We start from the raw sequence: 15,340 nt of genomic DNA on the forward strand, positions 1-15,340 counted from the left end.
CTCTAAATTCTAATCTATCCTAAGATTCTACTTGTTGGCAAATTTCTCATAATCCAGTATTTTAAGTATCTCATTATTTTCTCACTGTAGGTATTCCCTCCACTGATATGGATTGCAGCCCTGAATAACTCAACAAATTGTGAATTACTCTGGACAAAATATTAGTCATCTTGTAGACAACTTAGTTGAAGAGTCTCAATAAACACAGCTAAGTTAGTACAGACACACAATCTGTCACTTGACTCAAACTCAGAGCATGGTAGAATTGGCCAGATCCTGAGCTCAAAAAGCAAAGCCTTCAAGAAATAAAGGGTTGGGGCGGCTAGGTGGCCCAGTGAATAGAGCACCGGCTCTGGAGTCAGGAGGACCTAAGTTCAAATCCAGCCTCAGACACTTAACACAAAAACTAGCCACATGACCTTGGGCAAGTCACTTAACCTCAACTGCCCTCCAAAAAGCAAACAAAAAAAAAAAGAATAAAGGGTCACCTCAAAATAACAAAACAGATCAAGTGTTAGGAAAAAAACAAAACAATAGGTCAGAAACACTAAGTTTTAAGAATTATTAATTCATTAAAATGAAGTAGCTATAACTAAATCGTACACTTAGATATGAGCAAAAGATATCACCTTGGTATAAACATGTCTAATGCTACAGAATAAGATTCATAATGCCCAACTTAAGGGGAAAAGTCCTGTTTCATTTACTTTTTCTGTCAACAAATGTAAAATTCTTTTTGTTTTGTTTTTTGGAGGGAGGGGAAGGAAGGGCAATTGTGGTTAAATGATTTGCCCAAGGTCACAAATGTCTGAGGCTGGATTTGAACTTAGGTTCCTGACTCCAGGGCCGGTGCTCTATTCACTGCGCCACCTAGCGGTCCCCAAATATAAAATTCTTAAGATGAAGTTCTAAAATGTTCAAACAGTAGTTGTGTAGCTATAGGTCTACCATAATAAGTCTGCTCCCCTGTGTCTGGCACAGAGGGGAAAACAACACTACACGTTATATTAAGATACCAAAACAAGATTAAAAGACAGAATAATTTGATCTGTCTTTACCCTAAAGTCATCCATTCATATTTGACTAAGGGAATCTAAGCTATATCCATACTAAATAGCTAATTTCCCTTAATCAACAGCTTTCATTTATTTCAAAATCAACATTTCCCCTTCAAATGTTAAATCAGTAATACAATTCAATCTATCAGAAAGATTTTGCTATGTACAATAAAAATTCTTTAAGAATCTTGGTGGTTTTGTTTTTGTTGTTGTTTTTTTGGGGGGAGGGGGGCAGAGAGAAGAACCAATTGGGATTAAGTGACTTGCCCAGGGTCATACAGCTCGTAAGTGTCTGAGGCCAGATTGGAACTCCTGGGCCAAGTGTTCTATCCACTTCACAACCTAGTTGCCCCAACATACTTTTGAGAAAAACTCTTTACATAAAATTGGAAAAAGATACATGGCCATCAACATTCTCAAAATATAAAGTAACAGTACAGTTTTTCCAGTCCAGCTTACCAAACTTGCTCCAAAATTCTGAAATAAATGTATTATATAAAATGACATGTGGATTGCAATCCCCAATAACTGAGATGAGGAAGTATAAGGGATGCAGAGATAATTTAGGTTCACATCTCTAAAAGTGAGACTGTTCATAACATATATGATAAAGCCATCTATATTAGTAGAAAGGTTTATAAAATATATAGCAATAAGTTCCAGACTGCTTGATTCTGAATATTAATAATTTTAAAATCTTGAGATCACCAGCAATAAAGGAAATACCCATATTGAAGATCACAGATCCAAAGAAATAATTAAAAGGTTCACAAAATCCTATCTACCTAAAGTCGCTATGATGTAGACAGAATAAGTTTAACTGATTTACCCTTAATAAGCTTCATGATAAACACATAACTCTTGAAACATTCTTTGTAAAAGATCACTCTCCAGTAATCACAGATACATACCTTACAAATCAGGACTTTCAGTGTAGGGTGTCTATAAATTGAATCTTTTTGGAAATGGTTCACTTGCTGTCCACAAGCTGTGCAGCTCACAATTCCATGCAGCCCTTCTTCTAGAACAAAAACATTCCCATCATTCACAAATAAGATATCTGAATACAGAAAATTCTTTTTTTTTTTTTACCATTTTATGACCATTCTACACTTTGAAATTTTAGTGCCATGTTATAAAACATAATTTTCATTAGAAGTAGGGTGGTAGGGGAGACCAGGTGGTGCAGTGAGTAAGAGCGCCAGCCCCAGAGTCGGGAGACGCAGGATTGGTTCTGGCCTCAGATACTTAGCACTCACACAAAATAACTGGCCGTGTAAACTTGAGCAAGTTAATTAAACCCAATTGCTTAAAAAAAAAAATAGGGTGGTAACAACAATTTTATAACAGTCTAAAATTTCTGAAACTTGGGATAAAACCTATGCCAAACCTATTCAGAAGTTACCAAGACAGCAACAGACACTTTTTTTCTTTCTGTTGCAGAACTGCATTCTTCCATTTCCCTTCTCAGCCCTATTAAAATTGAATTTGACATTTATGTATTAGCTATCTTAGTGTTCCTACACATTTACTGGAGATGCCAAGTTATATTCCTCCCCAAGACATATAAGTATTTATTCAAGCTTCTCAATATTTGTCTTATAATGCTGTGGTTTCAGGGTTGGCAAGACTAGAAACAAATGGGCAGAGGCCAAACTCTTAGGTTGTTGACAGAACTCCAGAATAGGGAAATGGCTTAATAGAATAATGAGCACTGATTTTAAAAGTCTGCTCATCCCATCTTACCTAGCAATTCCTGCAATGAGGTGCTATCTCACAATCATCATAACAAAGGACTTCTGTCTTCCTAGTAACAAATTGGAGACCACTTCGGCCCAACAACAGAATGACTGAACAGCACATAAACGTGACAAAATATGGCATGGTAATAAAACATTAACAATGAAGCACACAAGGAAATACAGAAGGATTCACATGAGATGATTCAAAGGAAACGGGCAGAAACAGAAATGTATACATATCTAAATGTATAGAGAAGGACAATTAATTTTTTAAATTAAGAGAAAAAGATAGGGGTTTCATTGGTATTAGAAACTCCCAGTTGAGAAAAACTCCTTCCACGAATGTAGGCCTGTACTTTTCTCACCTGTTATAATCCTAGTTGCCTAGAGCACTAAGAAGTGAAGTGACTTGTCCAAGGAGATACATCTAGTATGTGAAAGACATGGGACCTGAGGGCAGGTCTTCTAGGCTTCATGTCCAGCTCTCTATGCACTATGTCAATTGGTTTGGAAAAACAAAGTAAGGGGGAAAGAGGAAAGCAGAGGAATGCAGAAAGGAACAAAGAAAAGTCCAAAGCTGACAGAGCTTCAGGAAAGTAAAGGTCACAAAATGAAAGCATTTTCTTTGCCTTTTGACTATCTGCTCAGTTATATCTGTTTAAAAAAATTTTAGTTAGATTGTTTTTTCTGTTTACTTGATCCTGTCAACAGTAATTATAAAAATCAGCTTAAAAATTTATTGCTTCAAATGGTTTTTAATAAAACTGTAGGTGTTCTTGATCATCCTACTTTTATGCTCCTTTAGATTTTGCTACAAATATTCTCCTGCTACAATACCACATGGAGCCCCCAAAACTGCCTAATAAATTGTATCTTCAATTGAAATCAATAGCTTCCTTGAGTCAAGCAATTTTGTCAACATGACCTACTATTGCTCTATTCGAAAGAAGTAGCTGTTTAATGTATACTAGTACTACAATTTCATAGAGGCTGAGAAAAAAGGAAATAAACTATATTCAAGAATATCTCAAGGGAAGTGGCCAAAAGCAGCAACAAATATGAATAAAAGGGATCACCTATCACCATACCTTTGATCCCCAAAGTGCAAGATAGACGACTCCTCTGTTTAATGCATACTCATGATCAATCGGGGCAAACTGTGTTTAGATTGACAAGCTCTGAGGAGGAGCACAAACTATTATAGGAATAACTGCTTGTGCTTTGGTAGACCGTGTATTCACTTAATGTTGTGGTCAAAATATCACCCAATTTAATTGCTTTTTGTGATTATCAACTTTCATAAAAGCTTCAAGATCCAGTTTGCCTATACTTATAAGGTAAACTCAAGTTATATATTTGATGCTTTTTCAGAAAAAGATTGCTACCATTCATATAACAATCCCATTGTTTAAAAAAAAACATACAAATTTCTTTTGATGTATAAAAACTAGTTAACTTGTTTTAGTAAAACAGGAACAAAATGACTTTCATTTCACAAAATTTCCAAACAAATTAGAAACAAAAAATACAGTTTCAATATTAAGAAACTTTATGGGGTAAAGTCAAGATGGCAGGGTAGAAACAGGACTTCCATGGGGCTCTGGCTCCCACCTCCTCCAAAAAATGTAAAAGGTGACTAAAGAAACTTTGGAGCTACAGAACCCACAAAATGACACAAAGAATCTAACCTCCCGCTGAGGACAGCCCGGCAGGGTGGCAGGAAGAGGCCAGAGCTGTGCTCTGGAAGCCAGAGGTTTTAGCCTCAGGGTAGGCCTGACCAGCCACTGGCTGGAGGGGCTTCAGATAACCAGCAGCTGTGGCAGTTTCCAAACTTATCAACACATTGATGCTAAGGACAAAGTGAGAGGTCAGTGCAGCGTGGACTTTGGGATCCAATAGTTGGGAGCGTGGTCCGCCTTTGCCCCTGGAGTAAGAAGCAGCTCAGGCGGCCCTACAGCCGCAGCCACATGTGGCAGCTTCAGCTCCTGGACTGCAGATTATAGGGGGACCAAGCGACCAGTCTGAGGGGTAATCGCTCTTGCTTTAATCTGCTTGGATCTGTATTGCAGTCTAGGGTGGAGGTCCTGGGGTGTGCAACTAGCTTGCCAGAGCTTGTGGAGGCTTCAGAGAGGGTACCCAACTAATACCTTCGGCAGCTGAGGAAACTCCAGCATTTGATACGAAGCTCCCCTGTCTGGTAGCAGAGTTCTACTGTGGCAAAAAGTCCAAAAGTCAAGTAATTAAGTGACAAAATAAGCAGGCAAAGGAAGCAAACAGAGCAATCCAACTTTACAATCCTATTTTGGGGACAAAAAGGAGCAAAGCATGGAACAGGAGGAAGATAACAAAGCCAGAACTCCTCCACCAAAAGCTTCCAAGAAAAATACGAGCTGGTTAGAGGCCATAGAGGACCTTAAGAAGGATTCTGAAAATCAAATAAGAGAAGTGGAGGAAAAATTGTGAAAAGAAATGAGAATGATGCAAGAAAATTATGAAATGAGAGTCAACAACCTGACTGAAGAAAATAACGCCTTAAAAAATAGACTGACTCAAATGGCAAAAGAGGATCAAAAAGACAATGAGGAGAAGAATGCCTTAAAAATCCAAATTTGCCAGATGGAAAAAGAATCTCAAAAACTACTGAAGAGAATCATTCCTTCAGAATTAGACTGGAGCAAATGGAAGCTTTATGAGAAATCAAGACACTATTAAACAAATCCAAATAAATGAAAAATTGAAAGCAATGTGAAATATCTCATTGGGAAAACCACTGACCTGGAAAATAGATCCAGGAGGGATAATTTAAAAATTAGTGGACTTCCTGAAAGCCATGATCAGGGAAAGAACCTAGAAATCATCCTTCAATAAATTCTCCAAGAAAATTGCCCTGATGTTTTAGAACCAGAGGGCAAAATAGGTTGAAACAATCCACCATCACCTCCTGAAAAAGATCCCAGAAAGAAAACTCCTAGGAATATTATAGCCAGGTTCTGGAACGCCCAGATCAAGGAGAAAATATTACAAGCAGCTAGGAATAAACAATTTCAATATTGTGGAAACACAATCAGGATAACCCAGGATCTGGCAGCTTCTACACTGAGGGATCAAAGGGCTTAGAATATGATATTCCGGAGGGCAAAGGAGCTGGGATTAAAACCAAGAGTCACCTACCCAGCAAAAATGAGTATCATGTTCCAGGGGAAAATATGGTCATTCAGTGGAATAGAGGACTTTCAAGCATTCTTGATGAAAAAACCAGAGGTGGATAGAAAATCTGACATTCAGATACAAAAAGCAAGAGAACCATGAGAAGATAAACAGGGAAAAGAAATCATAAGGAACTTATCAAAGTTGAACTATTTATATCCCTACATGGAAAAACAATAATTGTAACTGATTAAACTTTTCTCAGTATGAGAATAGTTAAAGGGAATAGAAATGTATGTGTATGTATGTGTGTGTACATACATACATATATGTCTATATAGGAGTGTATATGGGCATATGAATACATATGTGAATGTGTGTATATATGTGTAGAGGTATACATAGATAGAGGGCACAGGACCAATTGAATAGGAAGGGATGATACTTAAAAGATTAAATTAAGAGGTGAGAGAGGAATATAATGAGAGGAGATGGGGAGGAACAGAATGGGGTAAACTATCTCATACAGAAGAGGCAAGGGAAAATGGTTACAATGGAGGGGAAGAATAGGAAGGCAAAAGGTAATGGGTAAACCTTATTGTCACTGAATTTGTCTTAGGGAGGGAATGACATACACACTAAATAGGGTATCTCACCCTACAGGAGAGTAGGGGGTAAGGGGATGAGAGGGGGGATGATGGAGGGGAGGGCAGACTGGGAGGGAGGGAAGTTAGAAGCACCCACTTTTGAAGAGGGATGGGATCAGGGTAGAGAATGGAGCAGGTGGGAAGTGGGATGGGAGAGAGGGAAGTATAGTCAGTCTTTTACAATATATCCACTATGGAAATGTTTTGCATAGCCACACTAGTACAACCTATACTGAACTTCTTATCTTCCCAGTGGGGTTGAGTGGTGACAGGGGAAGAAGGGAGTGAATCTGGAATTCAGAGTTTTAAAATCAAATGTTTAAAATATATATATACACACATATACATATATATATATATATACTATTATTAATATTCTTTTACATGTAACTGGGAAATAAGACGTACAAGCACTGGGGCATTGGAAATCCACCATGCCCTATTGGAAAGTTGGAGGGGATATGGGAGAAGACATGGAGCAGACTGGAGGAGGGGATAACCAGTGGGATCGCTATTTTGGGATGGTGGGTAGGGTCAAAACTGGGGAGAAAATTTGTAACTCAAAATCTTGCAGAAATGAATGATGTAAACTAGAAGTTAATAAAGCATATGATTTTTAAAAGATGAAGGAAAACTGAAAAAAAAAACCTTTATCATAAAATAGGAGGAATCAACTAAAAAGTTCCCTACAAAATTCAGTTTTTAATTTGCTGTTCATCAGATGTTATCATTCAAGAATTCCATGTGAGTAAGACAACTTGCCCAGATGTTTTCATGATCTTGAAGGGCCAGTAAAATTAGCATACTATATACCAGCTCCATAAAAACCGGAAACATCAAAATTTATATAAGATAAAGGAGATTGCATGTTTTCCAAAAGATTTAAAAACTATTTCTTGGAATTCAATGTTAGGTGGACATTAAGTAAGGAACAATAATATAACTGGAGGAATCACAAAAGGAATTGTTCTGCCTGATTCAGGGTAGTGATCCATGAGAAATGAAGTATTCCTATGGCCATAACAATATGTGAATGCACTACAAGATTTTCTGAATAAAATTCAAATTAACATTATTAATTTTAATAAAATTGCAATTTCTTTTCATTAAAGATATTTCTTCCTTTATTCTTCAAGCTCAGGCCATGGGCAGCTGAGAGTGAACAAGAACTGTGGCATGATATCCACTGCTTTGTCACTTCTGAGACCAGAAAAGGCAGATGTTTCAAAAAGTACTTGACATCTTTCACATATTTTGCTACCGGACAAGTTCATAGGGCTCCACAAAGCAATCAACTTCATATCACAGTTGCTTTCCCTCTCAACAATGAGTTTCATCTTATTTTTTTTCACTAGGACCTGTGATTTTGCTGGTATATGAAACTCCATTTATCTACCAATGTACATGGACACTCTCTCTGCAACTTATTTTCATAGAGAATTGCCTGAGATACCAAGAAGTTAAATGACAACCCAGGTCACCAAGCCAGTATTTGTCAGGGGCAAGATTTGAACACAAGTCTTCCTGATTCTGAGGCCAACACTCAACTCCATAGGACTGTCTTGTCTATCATTTTGAGATTGACAGCCCAAACATCAGAAATCCCTATTTATATAAACAAATTAAATTATATCAATAACATTTAAACAAGTACTCAAACATACTTATTATAGATATAGGTCTGACCCCAAGAGGCACCATCTGCAATAAGCAGAAAGGAATTGATGAAGAGTTAACATATATACAGGATTTCTTATATAACAGATTCATAGGGACCACATGAGTAAAATAGAATTAGTCATGTGTTAGAGGACAAAATGTGCAAATAGCTTAATAAAGCATTATAACTCATTAAAATAAGATTCTATCTGTATTAACTTTGAGACCTTTAAACTTTTAATAAAAATAAAACAAACTAGAGTACTGAAGAAGAAACCAGATATATGTGAGATACTAAGACTAGAATGTATTCTATGTACTTAAAATGAATGAGTATGTCCAATGGGCAACAAAATTAAAAAAGAAACACCAAACCCTCAGTCAAATCATGGATAGGCATAATGATCAGACTGCTACATGAATGTAATAATGAAGTGATCATGGACCAGTAACCAGGAAGACAGATAATCATTTCTCAAAATGATATTTAAAAACACTACCCTAACAGTCAACCACAGTCTATAGCCAAGTAACTAAAAGAATGCATTTCCTAAATTTAACCCGTGACCATGAAAAATAGTAACACACATTGACCCACACAATGTTGGAACTGTCCTTAACATGCTGATCCAAACAGCCAGTCAAATTAAATTATTTTCAAAACTCAAATATTATAAACTTTTCTACTAAATATTCGATTTATGTTTGCATACTACCAACAGGAAGATGTGCAATGAACTTGCCACTGACCCCCTGGAAAAATCTTGCCTACCCTGTAAAACAACAAGGCATGGAAAACCAAGGCCATATTTCTGATACATACATAAAAGCAAGGAGAGGCCTTTTCTTCATACACCTAATAGTTTCTGTGGCAACAGCCAAACCTATGTAACATACAATGAAGTGTTTTCTGGGGACTAGCTTAGCTAAGTTCAAGTAGCTCATCACCATACTGGTCATAGGATGATGAATCTCTTGGCCACTGCCAAGTCAGAGAGTCCATGACCTACATCAAAGGAAGAAGATGGATCTAAAAATCCTTGAGTATTAAAGTAAATAGTGAGTGTGTGCAGAAGCCACAAGTTCAATTCCATGTGAATTTTGTCAGCTTTCATAAGTTTGAAAACAAAACCAACAAGAGATGTTTAAGCACTACAGTACCTACAAATGTATACAGCACTGGTTATGCAGAATCATCAGTCTATCAATCAAAACAGGACTGGAAAGTATAGCTTAAGTCTACCATCAGGAGCATAAGAAACTGACATCATAATCATTGATTATTTAATTTTACTCCCTGCCTCTAACAATCCCCACTTAAAACTTCTCTCTAGCAGTGCTAGTCCCAGATTTCCTCAAACTACTGCTTCTCTACTCATCATTACCAACTATTCAGTCACAGACTTGGGAAACCAAAAGCAAAGGTTACATTAGTATTCTGTGAAAGAGTGCTCAGACACCTACCAGTCCTAGCCCATGCTGGCAACGTGCCAGTTCTCTGACACTTTAGGGAACTGTGTTTATGACTGGCCAATTGCTGCTACTGGCACTTCCCCTTCCCTGGCACTAAATGAGGGCCAATATATCATCCTGTGTTGGAATCCCTACAAATGCCACCAATATTAGAACAATCATATAGCACCCCTCCATAAACATTAAGACTGAACACCATTTCCTTTGCTTTCTTCAACAGAATCTATTATATGTCTAAGGACAACTAGTACCGTAGCATTTTTATAAACACGTTTTGCTGGTTGCATATTGAGGTGGGTGCTTTCAATAGCTTAAATCCAAATAAAGATGATTTCACTAATAAAGCATTTTCTTTCAATAACTCTTGTATCTACATAACACAAGATGTGCTATACCAAAGTCTGATAGAGCTAAATACTGTGTTTAAGATGGTCAAGACTTAGACATAGGAGTATAACTTCATGGGGGAGAGAGAGACAATACCTACTAAAGGTGGTTCCCCCCAACCCCTCATGAAGTCATGTGAATACCCTACACAATTCAGACTCCACAGTACTAAGCTTCGAAATGAACCCAACCTCTGTCACGCTATTATTCTTTAAAGGTGAAATCATGGTTATGTAATGGACTGAGTAGTTGGTAAGAGAATGGTGAGAGGTGCTAGGGTTTGGGGAATTGTCTGATTGCAGATTTTCATGGGTATACTATTTTACCTGTTAATCTACAGGTAAAGGAAAAGGTTAACTTCTAATGTGAATGCTTTCAGATTAGCTGTCTTTGTTTTTAATGGTAAAAGGCAGGCAGGTACAGGAGAGCTATCATTTTAGGCAGGAGAAGCCCCTGCTAGGTAATTCATAATTTCATTCCTGTTCTTTGATAATTGAGAATATTTCCTGAAATCATTAAGATAGAGAAACCTTCCATGTCTGCCTAGTTCTTCTATTATCAGAATAGATGCAACACTGGTAAATATTTTCCATCAAAATACTTCATTGATGACATGAGGAAAAAGCCCAGAACGAAGGCCCCAGAACTACATAAAACTTGGGGCTTCCCTATTAACCATTAAAAACCATTTTGGTTTATGGTAACCCATGAACCAATATGTATAAAGACATTTTTATATAGGCATCTCCTTATTTAAAGGAACATGAAGACTATCAACAGGCCTGAAACCCCTTCCCAGGGCTGACCACTGTTAAAATAATTCAAAATGGAAGAAGGTAATACAAAAAGGCACGAGGTAATCCATTAGCCATTAAAGGCAAGGGATTCTGACACAAGATGAACCATTCTATTCTGTGCTTCCAAGTGCAGAGAGAAATGGAGATTATTCTCAAGCAATGCTTTTAATAAACACGCCTGAAGATGGGAGGTATTTTTAAGGAAGCACATAGATTTCCCGATGTGGTCATAAACAGCCATTTTAACTTATGCTTTTATTTTTTTTTGTAGTCGTATTTACCTCCGCGTTTTTTGAGATTTTCAGTTTTCATTTTACTTCTGCTTCTAAATTCAGGCCCTTTAAAATCATCTTTGTCTTCATTCAGCACTGGCTCTGGTTGTACAACCACTGTACCTAGAATGATTTCATTTAGAAATTGAAAACCATTACACATCTTAAATGTGCACATGAAGTGCAAGACTTCAGATCAAGCTAACAATGCTGTTAACACAACTTTGTTCTTTCAAGTTTTTAACACTCTTTTATGAGGAACTCTTAGAAACAAGTAGAATAGGGCAATGTTTGAAAAAGGGCCAAAGTATTAGCAATCAGGTTACCTGTTAGAATACAGTTCACAAAGACTGAATAAAATGGTTAATTATGAACTGAACATAAAATAATGTTCAAATAGAATCCAATTCTTAATACTCTAGTGTTCATATCACACAAAATTATGAAAAGTATATTTTACATGAGTTGTATCAAAGAGGCCAAATAAACAAATGATCCAACATGGAAACCAAATTCCTCTTTTGTACTCTCAGGTGGTCAACTCAGAAAAGAATTATATTCCATGGGGACTGAAGTAGTGTATACTGCTATTAAGAGGCATACGCTGTTCTGTATATCAGCATATTCCAAAAAGGGTGGCCCAAGTCTCTGACATCCTTCACAGGTTTCCACGTGCCATAAACAGAGGGATGAAATCTAAGGATGCTTTAAGATATTTAAGCCCAAGTAAGCTTAAAGTAAACAATACAGGGTTAAATTATGCCCCTCACAAAAGAGAATTTTAGAAAGGGATTCTTTTGCAATGCAAGGTCTCCTTAGGAAGCAGGGGGTCCTAGGAAAAGTATAATAAAAAAGGAAATAGGCAGGGACTGTTGTCTTTCTGATATTTTCTTATGCTTCTTGAGAAAAACAGATAATAACTGACAGCAAGTTATAGAATTTAGTTTTTTAAAGTGTTTGAGAGTTCCTAGAGAAAGAAGGAATATAGTAAAGTGAAATGACTCCCAATTAACACATTAGGAATAAGAATATTGGCAGGGGTGAAACTTCATAAGAAAAAAAAAACATTTAATTATACTACAAATTCAGTTATACTTTCTTCAAAATATATTTGCATTTTTAGAAGAACTATGAATATATCTCTGTGTCAATAACAAAGATTAAGGAAGTCCTTTCCTAAATTTTGCTTCAAAATCGAAACATATGCAAATGGGGCAAGGTGGTGATCTGGGGTTGAAGGGAGTAGTGGCAGTAGATTTTTATTAGTAATGCCACATCTATCATGGTATTCAAAGACTGCAGCTTCCAAACTCCTAGCTCTTATCATAAACTGGCCCAGTGGGGTCTTTCTAGAAGCTACAACAGAGAAAATAAAGCTCAACAACAATAAAATCTCCAGGGGTCCATTTCCCATGGGGACCCAACCTCACCTGTCAATCAACTACCCATACACTTAATTCATCAAAACCATTACAAAGAATTATCTTCAGCTATTTAGAAAGATCCCTTCTTCTATCTCCTTAAAACCTCTCAGTCATATTTTCCCCTATTCTGTTCTTGGTGCCTTGACCTCCTTCCTTAATATTTCTAGTCAAGTAAGTGCATTTCCGATACCTAGCTCTAAGAGCAATCTCCCACCTTTCACCAATATTTTTACAAGTATTACAACTTAAAGTATAATCAAAAAGAATTCAGAGATCTACAAAGTATGTAAATAGAAGGAAATGGGTTGGGAAAAACTGCTATAGAAGAACTTGAGTATGGATCTCTGAAGAGCACTGAATTAAATATTTAATAATGGGACAATTATAAAATTTTAGGGTTTGTATTGTACTAGTTTTTTTCTAATCCATATCAAGATTTTAGCCTTTCCTCTGTTTTTCTTGCATCATTCAAACAATTAGTCCTTGGCTGATATGTTTATCCTTTAATTTCTACTTTTTATTCATTCAAACATAAGGGGGAAATCAAAATGTTTAAAAAGGTTACCACAAGGTTTTATTATCTTCTTCATTTCATGTATATCAACAATGTACAAGGCAAGAACAATTCAAATGGTTCTGCTCTAATAATTGTAATTATTCCGTTTGTGATCAACAGTTCAAATTGGAAATTAAAAAATTTTTCAAAAGATAATCTAAAATATAACTTTCAAAAGTTGTTGACTATTAAAAACTTCTAGAGGTAATAAGCTTGATAAAACAGGTAATGATAATCTTCTAATAATAAAACCTTGTTGGGTTTTAGGTAATAAAGATAAAAATAAGCAATTTCAAATATATTTAATTCTCTTCACATCCATACCAAAGCAAAGATCTGACCAAATCTTAAAATTGTTAGTAAAATATTTAGTAAAACAGAATCCTGAACAAAACAACAGTAACCACTGCAACTTCCTTTTGGTACTCAAGTATGATTTACAAACAATAAATCCTTTCTAAAGGAAGAAGGGAAAGAGAAATAACACGCATTTGGTGGAAAGCCAGGCAAATACTAAGGGGAATTGAAAAACATAACAAGATAATAAAGGTGAATCTGCTATGAAGCATATAAAGAACTAAATGATCACAAATATAAAGTTCTTTAAAGCTGAGTGTAATAGCACTGGACAAATTTAGGACAATAAGAACAATAACACAATTATTAAAATGCTATGTCTGGTAATATGATACAAATCTAGCAGTAAAATGGCTCTACCGGTCATTTTATAGAAACATTTTCATGTATTTTGACTATGTAGATTCTAACAATAATTATTTTTAAACAAAATTATTTTATATCCATGCACACGCAAATAATGTGTTACCTTTAGGCAAGCTTTGCATAGCTATATCAGTTTCTGAAGTGTCAATGGGAACATCTTTATTTATAGTTTCATCAAAAGCTTGTTCACCATCTGATCCTACATATTTTGTTACAACTGTAGGCTTCCTGTAAGAAAAATAAGGAAATCTGATAAAGCCAAGTAAAATAGAACACACTGTTAAAACTGAAATAATTCTAAACATAGTTCTAGTTATAAATATCTTTAGGCTTTAGAAAACAGAGGAGTTCACATGTGTTCCAATACGAAAAATAAAATAAACTTTAAAATAGGTTGGCAGAGAAGTTTTTGGTGGTCAAACATATCCTAAGGGCCAGTTAAGACTCAGTCCTAATCTGGATATTGATTTTCATTGTGTATATCTTGTAGCACTTGGAATAACTTGTTGCCCACCCCTCCTTTAACAAAGGAAAAATTTTACCGTTCATGGAAATTCGAGAGTGGGTACACTCACAAAACTTGGGGCTTGATTCCCATCACTCACTTGTCCTCAGAATATTAAAAATCAATAGCAGAGCTAAGCAATACATCACATGTACCACACTATAACATTTGATACATTATTGCCTGAAAAACACTACTGTTTTAGTGATTAATTTGGGATTATACAAGAGGAAATAACTACCAACTTCATAAAATTCACAATGGTGAAAATTTGTGAAGATAATTTACTTAGAATGACATCAAAGTTTTCATTGTTAATTTTTGCTGCTGTTCCAAAATGTCTGAAAATGAAAATGAACTTAAAATTATTTCGTTTCCATCAACTAACCTTTTTGAACGGGACGGTCCTAAAGATTTGGCTTTCTCTGAAGAGGTATTTGCCTAAACAACAGAAAAATACAACTGTGAAAAAATACCCTTCAATAAATGTTATCCCTTTACAGTAGTAATGTCGCTTTAAATAAACAAGGAGCCCCAGTAAATTAATTTGTTATTTCTTATTTTGGGGGGCTGGGGAGGGAGAAGGAAGACAGTCTTGAGCATTGCTGCAGGACTACATTGCCTGGGGGAAGAAAAGGTAAAGAAGAGCAGGAGAGGCTTAACCACCACGCCCTATCCCAAAATTCCCTACCTGCTTAGCAATGCCTCCCAGGTGATCAACCCCTTATGGGAAACCAGGAACTAGGAATACTTTACCTCATCAGCACCTTGTATCTGAATATTTAAAAATGAACAGACAGTTCCAGCTTAGCCTATGCCTTTCAAACAAAATATTAAGGGAAAAATGACATCATAGTTATCAATTAGTTCCATAGGAGGAAGATAATAGAAGGGGCAGTTGGTCAGACAATATTACAGCAGCCAACGCAGTTATGTTGTCCTCCATCCCA

The 15,340-nt window shown here is 36.2% G+C and overlaps 1 protein-coding gene across 13 annotated transcripts in view; it reads right to left on the reverse strand.

Annotated features, from left to right (window-relative positions):
• ATRX (ATRX chromatin remodeler) overlaps window positions 1-15,340 on the reverse strand; it is a 208,142-nt gene that overhangs the window by 126,367 nt on the left and 66,435 nt on the right. For 9 of the 13 annotated variants that reach the window (XM_069062495.1, XM_069062488.1, XM_069062491.1 and 6 more), the window contains 4 exons: window positions 14,779-14,831; window positions 13,989-14,113; window positions 11,192-11,305; window positions 1,970-2,079 (listed from right to left, as the gene is read on the reverse strand). In XM_069062495.1, coding sequence (XP_068918596.1) covers window positions 1,970-2,079; window positions 11,192-11,305; window positions 13,989-14,113; window positions 14,779-14,831 — 402 coding nt within the window. The remainder of the gene's footprint in view (window positions 1-1,969; window positions 2,080-11,191; window positions 11,306-13,988; window positions 14,114-14,778; window positions 14,832-15,340) is intronic. The other 4 variants (XM_069062496.1, XM_069062492.1, XM_069062484.1 and 1 more) reach the window with 3 other exon arrangements.

The sequence above is a fragment of the Petaurus breviceps genome, unplaced genomic scaffold (genome assembly GCF_028583685.1).
Source record: "Petaurus breviceps papuanus isolate PSGF00001 unplaced genomic scaffold, PetGlider_PUasm1.0 90459, whole genome shotgun sequence".
Lineage (NCBI taxonomy): Eukaryota > Metazoa > Chordata > Mammalia > Diprotodontia > Petauridae > Petaurus > Petaurus breviceps.